Genomic DNA, 12,538 nt, shown 5'->3' with positions numbered 1-12,538 from the left:
TTTGAGGCTTAGAGGTCTGTTTTATGTTGTTTTGCCTTTTTTTCCAGCCCACTCCTGGGTATTTTTTTCTTGTTTCCTTGTGACAACAAATGTGCAAATAATGTCTTGCTTTTTTTACAGTACAAGAAGAGATCAACATTCTGTGCAAAGAATATATTAAATTGTCTGGTGTTAAAAGAGTGGTCAACCTAAAGTGTATAATTTTAGGGGAGTTGACAAAAATCCCTTATTATGTAGATGGTATCACTGGATAGAGAAGTAGGATGGTTGGAGAAGACAAAAGAGCATTCCTTGATTATGGTGGTTACATTTCTCCTGAAGCCTTAAATCATAACATAGTTAATAAAATGTCTGATTGCTACTTAGCTCAGAATAAAGCTGTTTATATTTCTTTCCTTGTAGGCAAAATTTTTAGCTGCTTTGGGAAGCATAATTACAGAGACAACTGCTATTCCAGAAATAAAGTCATATGACTTAGGGGTTTTTTTGCCTTTTTCGGGGCTTGGAATCAGGTAATGAGATCAGTGAAATAAGTGTCATAATCATCAAAATTTAAGAAATATTTGAAGGGTTTCTCAATCTATCAACAAAATTCAATAACCAATTGAAGGAGGAAATCAATGTGGAATCCTAAAAAGCCCCTTTCTTCTTTCTCACAGAATTCCAGCTTTCTCTCTGAAGCTCTTTTTCCTGCACATGCAACAAAAACTGAAGAGCTGGACCCCTCCTTCAGCCTGCACGAGACCATTGCCAAGGTCAGAGAAATGGAGATCTCATTTTGACATACTTTCCTCTTTAATTTACTAATAATTTTGAAATATAATCTATTTATTTCCCTGTGAATCCTTTGAATACAGTCAAAAATTGTGGAGTTCTCTTCATGGGATCCATGTTGGGCACATTCTTTATATTGGTCAACTTGTGTGATCAAAGCTGTTTCACGTGCAAATGTTCATTGGAAACTATAATGTTTTATTCTTATTTTTCACTGCATTTCACTCCCAATCTGCTTTGCTTGTATGGCCACTCAGGCTAGTGGAAAAGCTTGTGTTGGTTTGAAGCCCTTCATCTCCATTAGGGAAATAGGGCTTTAGTGTTTCTTAGGTTTTTTCCATGTACATGGGTTAATATTAAATAACAGTATAAAAGTTTCAGTGTCATTTTTTACCTGAGGGTTGGTGTAAGTGCTGATAATCAGTTAACTGTGCCTTGTGCTCTCTGATGTCAGTGGGTACCCTGATTTCATGGACACTGAAAAGGAGGAGATTGCTGAGTGTGGCAGAAAAAATTGAACAAGAGATATGCAGCTATTAACAAGATGGATCTGTAATCTGAGTGCTTAGCAGATCTAATTTGTCAGAACAATTGTCAGAACAATTCATATTAAGATCTTGGCACTGAAAAGGTGGATTTAGGGTGGATTGCTGTCAAAGCCATGCTGATCTGAAGCATTCAAAGAAAGAGAAATCTCTAAGCTTCCCAGTGGCAAAGAACTAAAACATCCAGTAGTGTGATGCAGTGCAAAACTTGGTGGTATCTTAAGTGACATTTGCAGACCTTGTCATTTCAATATCATAATGTATGTAATATCAAGTATTAAAATGGAGGAGTGTGTGCTTGTGTGGCAGAAAAGGGATTTTCCCACCTGACCAGAAGTCAGATAAAACTCCCTTTTTATCAAATGCTCACTCAGAAAAGTATGTGCTATTTTTAAATAAATTTTATCAGTGTTACTCAGCACAGTGTTTCATGGTAACCAGTCAATTCAGTGATTAACCAGCTTGAAAATACTTTTGTGTCCACTGTCTGCTCACCAGAGCACCCTCACAAGACTGGGATCATGCAGTTCTGAAAGCTGGAAAGGCAGACCCCTAACAGAGGATGCCACTGGAGCCACTTACCCAGGACCATGAAATAATCTCATGTTGATTTTTACTCTGTGAGGCACCAAAGTCATGAAAGGCACACCAGAAGTGACATAATTTGCTTTATGATGAGTTATGGGTGCTGACAGATAACTCTTGAGAAAATTATTAGTGAACCTGATTATTCTACACTCCAATTATGGAATTGCATAAAGTAGAACTACTCTAATGCAATTAACTTCTAAACATTAAACAAAACAGCAAGAGGGAGGAGTGTTTCCATTTCTAAAGGAAATAAGGGGGGTTTATGTAACATACTATGATATTTCTATTTTTTAAAAAAATAAACTCTTCCAAGGAGATGACAGGCAGGTTCTCTTCCTGAAGCAAACAGAATGAAAAGCATGCAAATGTAATGAAGAGACTGCTGGACTGTTGGTAAATGAAATTCACATTTTGACCACAGATAAGGTGCAGCACAAGAATGTTGACTTGTGGCATTTTCTAACAGGATCATACTGGTCTGTTCCTTTGAAGCATGGAAGGGATGTCTATTCCCATTTACCTCTGTTTAGTCCCATTAATTTTCTAATATAGGGAACATTCTTTCAAATTGGCCATGCAGTGATGTCCATAACTTTGGTAGCTTCTTTCTCCGTAATCTTTCTAAAAATGAAAATCTGTGATTTGGTGCGTACTGCCTCTGCCAAGTATTTTAATCTCCCTGCAAGGTGTCTGCAAATGAGCTTGGTTCTGGTTGGTTGGTTGGTTGGTTGGATGGTTGTTTTGGAGTGTTTGTTTGTTTTTGTTGGGGTTTTTTTACATGCCAAGATAATGCAACGTATCTAAATTGACAGGAAGATCTCAAACTCTTAAAATCCCAAAGACTTCTGGGATTCTGCCTATTTTGCATCAGTAGAATAGTACTGTGAACAGAATGTCTGTGTGGCAGTTTTATCAGAGGCATTTCTAACAGCATATTATTTGTGGTGTAGATATTTCAACAGAGTACATTCATATTCCTCTATTATTCCTACTGTATTGTGCCCTTTTGGGAATCGGATCATTTTTGAAAAGGTTGTGCCTGGGCATGCCAATAGCTTCTGCATCGAGGCATCTCTACATCTGTACATTCCATTGAGGTATTTTCTGTTTTCATTTAGAAATTGCCTCCATGTAGAGACAAAGGATTTGGCAGAATTGTTTGAGCAGCAGAGACACAGTATTACTCCAGCCATAGTTACAGCACCTAAAGTGTCAAAGAGTTCGGTTGGTGAGTGCAGAACTCATCTCGTTGAGCAAACAGAAGTCTGATGCATCTGGAAGTATCTCATATCCTAGAAAACCCTTTGTCCTTGCAAGGCCCAGGCAGATATATGGCAGCCTTCCCCCACGTCACTGTGTGGAGTGCAGTCTGGAAATTTCTCCTGTATCCTCTGATTTCCATCATGAAAATGTGGCACTTTTGGGGTCCATTTTCACAGGTAATTTCTCCAGTTAACTTTCTTCAGTGATGTATTCTGTTCAATGTAATTTTTAAAACTCCTCTCTTCAGTTGCATGTGCCAGACTTTGCCATCACCTCTCAGTCTCTTCATCGAAGGCACAAGTTCTGCACAGACCAGCAGAACTCTCATATCTCTTTGGAGGTGAATTACATTATGATTTCGTTCTTTCAAAATGGATTGTTCAAGCCCCCAGTCAACAAGCAGGAATATGGACTGGGGTGGTGACAGATGCTGGATGAGGTTAACAAAGCAGAAGGACAGGTCTCAATGTGTGAAATGAAGACCAAGGTGGGGCCTGATCAATATTCATATTTCACAGTCTACTCTTGATACTGAACTTTTGCATGTGGAGTTTGACCCTGTTGTGAATCTATCAGAAATGTCTGGGGTACCATCTGTGTGCCCTGTCACACACAAAAATGTGGGTTTTGGGCTGAGAAAGCTGGCAGCAATTCATGGTTTTTTTCAGAGCTCTCATCTCCCCCAAGGTGATGGAGGAGCATAGGTGCTGTGTAATGTGCCAGCTCCTCTAGTCACTCCCTAAGTTAAATTATTTGCCTTTTTTTTTTCCTCACCAACATCTTATATTCTGGCTCTGAGAATCTTACTGGTATTTATGGTTTGATGGCATTGATGTTCAAAGCATTTATGGTATTGATGGTTTGATGTTCAAGGCACAAATCTGTTGCCTGTGGTGACACTGAATACAAACAAAACCCAAACTTTGTGTTTTCTTGCAAAGCAGCACAGGCACCCATATTTCACAGGAAGGGTTTGATTTAGCACATATTCTCTTAAGCACACAAGTGAGACTCTTTGTTTTACCTTTAGCCTTCGTGCATGAAAGGACATATAATCCAGTTCAAGCAGAGGGTAAATACAAACCTGCTGAAAACTCCCTCCTACCAATGTGTGTTTTATTCTGTAGCTCTTGTCAGCAGCAATAAAAACAAGAGCAATTCTGGTGATATAGCCTGGTACAGTAACTTTGTAATTGTAACTAGTAATTAATTCTATTATTTGTGGTGAATAGGAAAGGAGCAACATTCAAAAGGGAAAAAAAACAACAGCTGTCTGGGGATTTTCTCAGCATTAGATATGAAAGAAGTGATTTTCTGCTATAGACATGAGGTTTTCTGACAGACAGTCACACTGTGTTTGGCCAGACAGCATATTCTCTATCTGCTCCAGCCTAGTTAGGGGAGATATGCTTGGAATTTTTCAGTAGTTCTTTGTTCCTAAAAGCAAGTAGCCTCAAGGACTCTTGCACTTTATACTTGAACTCTGATGGATAAAGACTAGATAATAAAAATAAGCTGAAATTACAGAACCCCTGGTAAAAATTTGATGAACCAGCTGTACCATCCAACACAGCTCCACTTGGTTAAGTCAGGTATTAAAAAACAGCTCCATTCCCCTACCCTCTGAAATTTTCCATATCTTTTCTGCTGATATGCTAATATGCTTCCTTCAAAATGGAAGAATTATTACAGGACAGAACTAATTACATTTCCTCCTGTGACATATATTCATGAGGCTGGGGGAAGATGTCAAGGCTCTGTTATTACAACATTGTTTCTGAGCTTGCTTTTTTTTTTTTTTTTTTTTGAGTCACTGGAATGTAATGCTTTCAGCTTAGAGAACTCTGACAATTATGAAGATATCAGAACAACCAGAAGCTGTGATTTCAATGAATAAGAAAAAAAATCAACAAAAAATACAGCAGCCAGTAGTAGCATGGCATGTGTAGAAACCATCCCCATGGATTGTCTGTGAACATTCTTACTTGTTCAGTTCTCTGAACGAAAACAGCAAATTATTTCTACATTCCTTAAGTATTTTTGATATTGCAATAAGACTGTATGTTCTTTTAAAAAGTTATCATTGGCTTCTGTCAAAATGTTTCTTAACCAGATTGCTCTTCAAAACCATTAGTTCCTGAAGTCCTCTTCTAGACCTAAATTGTAGTTGGCCACTCTCAAGATTTGTCTACAAATGTCAGTAAAAGGAAAAGAAAATCATTGCATCATTTTTCAAACTAGAGTTGGAATTTAAGTGAAGGAAGCAAATGTGTCAGCTCCATCTGATCCAATCAAACCACAGGATAAACACATAAGCTGATACATAATGTATCATCCTAAATCTTAATGTAGAAAGCCAAGATTGATGCTGTTTGTACATCTCATGGAACACCCTTTTTACTGCAAATTACAGCAATCTAAATAAGCAAAAGAAGATAGGTAGGAGGGAGAGGAAGCATTGTTTAATCCCTATTTTAGGTACAAGAAAATGAAATACCATGAGTCAGAAGTGGTACTTACAGTAACTGAGTAACTACTTCATTTCCTCACCTGAATACAGAATGAACTTGTAAAATCTGATTTGTTTGGCACTGTAGACAAAGACTGGAACATTTCAAAGCTGGAGCTAGATTTCTGAAGGTGCAACACAACAAAGATTTGGGATTTGCTGAAATTTCAGCTGCTGGCTGTGACCAGCTGAACATTTTTTCTTCTCTGTGCTGAGGCCATGTGAGTGCCTGTGTTAGTGGGACTTACCTGCCTCAGAAAGAAGTTACATTTCCCACAGCAATTCCTTCCTTTGCCTTCCTTTTGTTTTAGTTTAGATCTGACTGCAGCTCTATCTGCATTGGTGACAGGCTCTCAGCCAAGATGTCTGTGACAGGTGTGTTATTTTTTTGGAAAGGTTTTGTCTGCTGGTTGATGATCATGACTGTACAAAGAAGTTACAACATATTTACTGCATAAGTCAAGAGATTGTTTTCAGCTTGCCCAATAGTGGTTTTTTACTGTATAATGAGAAAAATCTATTCTACATCCTTTGCTTTTATTTCAAAAATATAAGTTGCTGTGAGGGATGTCAAACAATTGGACAAGTGCATGCATTTTTTAAGGAAAGTCAATACATATGTTTATAGAATCATGTAATGATTTGATTTGTATTCAGCCACTGAAATCCAACAAGTTTAAATCTGATCAAACCTAAAGAAACAAGTCTGAAGCTTGCTTCTCAAATAGTTAGGAATATGCCTGGGGCTGTTTGAATATTCCCCTGTTTCCCACTACCCCGTTGTTCACACACTTAGTTACTGAATTTATCAGACTCTAATTTTATTAATCCATTCTTTAGCACCAGTACTACTGTAGGGCATTTGTTATTGGCACACATGTATTGAATTGGTGGCTTTACAAGGAAGATGAATTTTTCTTTAAAGAAGATGCCAACATTCTAGAGGAATAGTTCCTTTGGGTACTCTAAAAGTACCTTGTCTGTTGTAGCAGCTCTCTGTAGGAGCTCTTTTCTGTCCACAGATCTTTTGACAAAGATGTCAAATCAGACAGTTCTTTCCCCAGTGCATTCCTCTTAAAACATGAAGTTTTTACTAACAATAATGTAGTAACTACTTTTAAAACATGAAGTTTTTACTAACAATAATGTAGTAACTACTTTTTCTTTTTTTTTTTTTTTTAATTTAGTGTATTCCAATTTACATTTGAGTGAATATGAGGTAAAGTCAGTGAAACTTTAATATATGCTCAAGTGACAAGGAATGGAAATAGCTGCCTCTGCACTAAGAGTTAATTAGCTGGTTTTGCAACCAACTTGCAGAAAGACCTGGGGAAATACAGCTGTTAAAATGGATGTTTCTTAGTTTGTTTTAGTTTTAGACCATAGCCGTAACTTCCTTTGGGTACAGTTGTACAGTGTATTCTAGACATTTTTTTTACATTGTTTCATTACATAGCTATGATCATATTGCAGATGCTGAAGTTTACAGACACTGAAGTTTGCTTCATGAGCTCAGTCCTGAATTCAAAACCAAATCAAGACTTTGGGTTGTCTTAAGGAATTTTAAAATGACAGATTTCCTAAGGAGACTTAGCCCTATCCATAGGGTTTTTAATCTTATTTTTAAATGTGGACACCTATTTTGGTACCAAAGTGATGGCTGAACTTTTCTGCAGCCATGCTCTTGATGCTGAGCATTTCTTGGGGTTGGAGCCATCCAGAGGGGAGAGGATAAGACCAAAATTAAACATCAAGACAATGCCTAAGAGCTGTGTGTTCTGGGAAAAAGCTCCTAAGAACCAACAACATACCATGTCCTGAGCTGAGCCATGGGATGCCTAAAGGAACCTAAAGGTATAAATCAAGCACCAAGTACTGTCTGCCCTTATTTAAGTTTAGCCCTTAAATACTGGTCAACAGCCAAAAGAAACAGCTGAAACTTCAATGTGCAGCACCATGGAATTCTCCACTTGCATTTTACATTTTGTGGCACTAAGAGGAGTGGCTGGGCCTGTTTCAAATCCCTGCTCTTTGATGCCTTCATTGCAGATGTGCTGTGAAAATCTGATACTAGTGGCAGATAATCTTTACTTGAAATTCTTATTCTGAATGGTTTTTAACTGGTTCTGTATGACAAACCTGATGTATTCTCAGTGATAAAAATCTTCGTGATGTTTTTGTAACATAATCCTGTGCATGAAATTGTACTCTGCCCTTGTCCTTTATTTTCTCCTATTCTGTCTCCTAATATTTTGATGTGCAGGCAGTTCAACTGGGTATAACTGAAAAGCACAATTAAATGTTTTTAAATAGATCTCCTGAAATGAAGGATTGCAAAATTAGCATGAAGGCTGTCTTTTCAGATACAGTTGGAAAGCATGAAGAAATTTTGTCAAGTGTAGAAGTTGTAAGACAAAATTAGTGTATGCTTAAAAAATTTATGATGAGTCAAAAAACAACATAAATGAAGTTATTACACAATCCCAGCAAGAACATCTTGTTTGTAGAGCTGTTTTTGTTATGAGTGTACTCAATAAGAGAGTATTGCCAGTTTGCTGAGGCACTCAAGTATTAAAGCTGCCATCATTACACCAATTAATGTTAGTTTCAGAACAGATGATGAGCCTTAAATCAGAATTACAAAATTGGAAGTGTCTTTCAGAGAATTGTGGGCTGAAGACCCTGTATCAGAAAGAGTGGAGATGGTTAAACTATGTTTTCTTATTTCAGTAGGGACAAGGAAAGAGATCATCCTGCAGTAACATCAGGGTTTGGTTTTCAATCTGTTCAACACCCTTGAGAAGACAAAGGCTCTGCTGAGCCCTTCCCTGTTTCACTTTTGTGAGCCTGAAACCAGATTTCTGTTTGCTGGGAAAGCACTTCCCTCTCTGCCCCAGACAATAGGTGTGAACAGCACTGAAAGAATTTAGCATGTCCTGTAGAAAAGCAGCCCCCAGGTTCCTGAGTCCATCCCTGCTGCAGGTCACTGTGGGGCCTTGAGGCTTCCAGAGTCACAGCAGGAAGATATTCCCACCTGGGAAACGAGGAGGGGCACAGGCAAATAAACTCAGACTCCTCCTGCCCAGGCTCAGTTTGGCCTTCAGGACTCACATGCTCAAGTACGATCCCATTTTCCATTTGAGTCCAACAGAATAGATTCAAGCCTGTGGTAACATTGATGAGATTTAATTAACCAACAGGAGTGATCACTCTACCCTCCAGCAGTTCCTTGGGCCAGGGGCTGGGTTATGCCTGTAGCAAACTAACCATAAAACCAAAGCAGTATAAAAGATACACCTTCCTACAGTGGAAATGGTATTTCTGTTTCATAAGCAGAGATCATATGCTGGCTCTGAAGCTATTTTTTATTTTAATAGCTTCTTGTAAAACTAATGGCTAGGAGTTTCATAAATTGCAGCCTAATTCCAACCATGCACATATAATATTGATTTTAAAAGGTACAGCATCTGGATCATCTATTGAAATAATTCTAGTTCAAAATTTAAACTAATATTACAAAGTACTGCATTTCCACCCAAAGTGTTTCATGACAAGAATCCAGCAGCCAATAAATGAAAAACAACATTTCAGAAGGGTAGAAGGGAAGAAAGATGGAAGTTGCTCTGGGGTAATGGAATAGTATATTCTAGTATGCTGCAGCCTTTTCCTCATCTAAAAGTGATATGACTGTGGAAATAGAGAGATTTTTTTTCAAAATCAGGTTATCAATAAAACTGTATGTCCTGAATGGTGCTTACTTTGAGAAGTCATTCATAAAAATAGTAGGTTTTTCTTAGTTATGTGATAATTCCTCAATATCAGAGAGTGCTTGTCTTTTCCTTAGATGGAAGAATAGCCCATTTATTTTGCTGCTGAGATATATCAGTAATAGGTGTACATGGATATTGCATAATATTCTGAGACAGTGCCAAAGTTCTACTTAATCTGTTCTAAATTATCACAGATAAGCAGTTAAATAATCTCCCTGTAGCTACAGTCAGATGTGATCCATCCACACTTGGGTGCTAACTTCATTAGAACTATCAAACTCTGAATGGGTAACACTTATTTTATTGTGACAAAACAGTTCTAATTCCCAAATGACCAAATAAATAGCAACACATTTGCACCTAACTGAGTTTTTTTAATTTATTCAAACCAGTTAATTGGTAAAGTTATTCTTCTGCTGGCTTATTTGAGCTGTGTATACACACAGACTTCATGAAATTGAAATACTTGGGAAAAGATAATTCTAAAGATTATCTACTCAATGATATTTTCTTTATTTTTCTAAGAGATGTTAAATGTAACACAAGTTTGTTCTTTATTAATTTAGAGAGTACTGACAGTTGTAGGCTCTGGCAAACTGGCAGACTTTTAATCACAGCTTTGCAAAACATCCAAAGCAACAAAAAATTCAGTCTTCTTCTCAATTAGCTTATTTTTTGCAACATATCATGATTACAAGGGGTGTATTGCTATTTTTTAAAATAACAGCTTTAAAAAAAAAAGGTGAAGATAGTGTAATTTTTTTTTCATTTCCTCTTTAAGGTGTTTACTTGAGGTGCCATTTTGAGGACTCTATTTTTAATAACTTTGTGTCATCTGACAAGGTGCCAGAATTTCTTCTCATTCAGATTTCACTTTCCAAAACTACTGATTAGTGCCCTCTGGTAGGTAAATGCACCTGACAGAAACAGAGGAGCCCAAGAATTCAATTATAGTCCTGGTTCTGTGTGCTTCAGTGAAGTTCTTTCTGGTTTCACCCAGTACAGGAGCCAGTGGCTGACATGAAGGATTCATGTAGAAATTATTTGTCAGTCTTTTAGCTGCTCATGAAGTGTTGAGCCTGTAAGTGCAGGTGCACTCCTGGATTTTCAGGTACAAACTGAGAGGCAGCAGCTGCAGATCCAACTCTTTATATTTCAGAACAAAATGTGTAGTTTGGGCTTTGTGAATGCCAGACCTGTTGGGAATTCAATTATAAGCCATATTCTGGATCCTTGGTAATCCCCCAGCACTGTGCAGTGCTTGAGACAGGAATTCAGTCTCAAGGCTTTAAAGGATGCAGAGGAGCACTCTGCAGACAAAAGGCTAAATACTTAGATTTATGCAGCTGAAAAGCTTGATTAGACTCAGTGGAATAAGTGCTCTGCTACAGAAGTTTAAAGTGTCATTAAAAAGCAAAATTGATTGAATCAACATGGGGGAAAAGTTCCTTTTGCTTGTCTTTATTTTCACTTCAGATAAGGACAACATTCCCTTGTATGGGCAGGGCTTGGGGCTCAGCACACTATGCCCTTTCATTTTTGGTTACTGCTCTGTCATGAGATGATTTTGGCAAAAGAGTTTTTAATAGAAGGCCTGTTTGTAATATAAGGAATTATATAAATAGTGTTAAAGTCTAACAATTTATATAAGTACTTAAAGAAAATGTAGCAACTTTCACTGTTACAAATCTTGTTTTGAATCTAATTTGTTGACCTTACCATGGAGGAACATTTTTGAAATTTAAGTTGTCAGTTCAACTTTTTCCCTGCTTTTTACAGGTGTCTCAGGAAGAGTAAACAATTCTTAAAATAACAAGAACTACTTTCTTCCACCTGTCGTTGCTACATCACTTCTGATTCCCTACTTCTTCCCTTCCTGTCACCTGTCTCCCATCAAATCCTGAGCCGAATGCCAACTTTTAACACCTGCTGTTGGAATTGGATTTTCAAAAGGCTTTGAAGCTGATGTAATAATTAAGATTATCAGATGTCTCCATCAGGTGAGGGTTGCTGGGTCTGTGGTTCCCCAGTTCCCCTGAGCCAGTCTGGATCCTGGAGTGAGCAGGGTGAGGTTTAATCTGACTGAAGAGGAGCCATTTGGGTTTGCTGTTGGTTTTGCTCGAGGCTTTGTTTTGTTTTCAGCTCTCAGATGTGATTTGCCATTCCAGCTTTGGTGCCTGTGGGAAGATGAGAGTGACAAGTGCATGTGGAGTGTGGCACAGGGGTTATTCCAGCCACAGCAGAATTCCTGGTAGGCTTTGAAATTTGACCTGAAAGGGTGTTAAAATTGGCCTGAGGAGGATTTGTTCTTTGCATGCCAGTTCTATGGCAAGTTGATTCCTAGATCTGCTTAAAATGCATGCCTTAAATGTAATAGTCCTTTCTGCATATGTTGTTGATGTTATTCCAATAGAATTGTAGAAGAATCATGGCTAAACGTGCCATATAATGAAAAATTGCTGGTTTTGCACCCAAAAAACCCAAACCAGCAACTGAGGCGCTTTGTGGATGGAGTATGATTTATTTTGAACTTGAGAAACAGATTACAAAGCCTTTTATGAAACTCATAATTACATCTGGACTTGAAGAACTCACTGTAGAAATTCTGATTGGAATTTATAGAACATGATTAAGAGTTAATGTGTAAGGGCTGGCTGTGTAATTTTAAATTCTGATGCTGACATCTGAGCCCCAAAACTGTGATTTAGAAATAAATCTATTGCTTGTACTGGCAAAGTGCACAGGAAAAATCAAAAAATTAATCAAAACTTTATTTAGGTTTTATTGGTAAGATTTACATGTATGTTATGGTTTGTATAAATCTGTTGTGGGGTTTGTAAATAGACTTTTAAATTAGTAAATCCATTTGGACAATATCTGCTGAAAACCTAAGGGATATGCATTACTTGGCATTTAGGGAAGTATATGCTTTGGGGAACTTCCTAAAAATGCTTTCCTGTTTTAGCTCTGGCAACCTTTATTGTGAGTTATTGAAAACTGAGCTCTGTGAAAGCAGATTTGCATCTCCCACTTTTATTAGGAAACCACTGGTTTTATTTACCACTAATAAACTGGTTTCATAATGC

The 12,538-nt window shown here is 37.6% G+C and overlaps 1 protein-coding gene across 4 annotated transcripts in view; it reads left to right on the top strand.

Moving 5' to 3' along the window:
- Positions 1 to 12,538, top strand: part of NAALADL2 (N-acetylated alpha-linked acidic dipeptidase like 2) — a 381,205-nt gene that overhangs the window by 321,736 nt on the left and 46,931 nt on the right. For all 4 annotated transcript variants that reach the window (XM_059855754.1, XM_059855752.1, XM_059855751.1 and 1 more), the window contains one exon: positions 660 to 755. In XM_059855754.1, the coding sequence (XP_059711737.1) occupies positions 660 to 755 (96 nt within the window). The remainder of the gene's footprint in view (positions 1 to 659; positions 756 to 12,538) is intronic.

Source organism: Haemorhous mexicanus, chromosome 10 (assembly GCF_027477595.1).
Source record: "Haemorhous mexicanus isolate bHaeMex1 chromosome 10, bHaeMex1.pri, whole genome shotgun sequence".
NCBI lineage: Eukaryota > Metazoa > Chordata > Aves > Passeriformes > Fringillidae > Haemorhous > Haemorhous mexicanus.
Note: the sequence above shows the minus strand (reverse complement) of the source record. Positions and strands in the feature narration are given on the sequence as shown.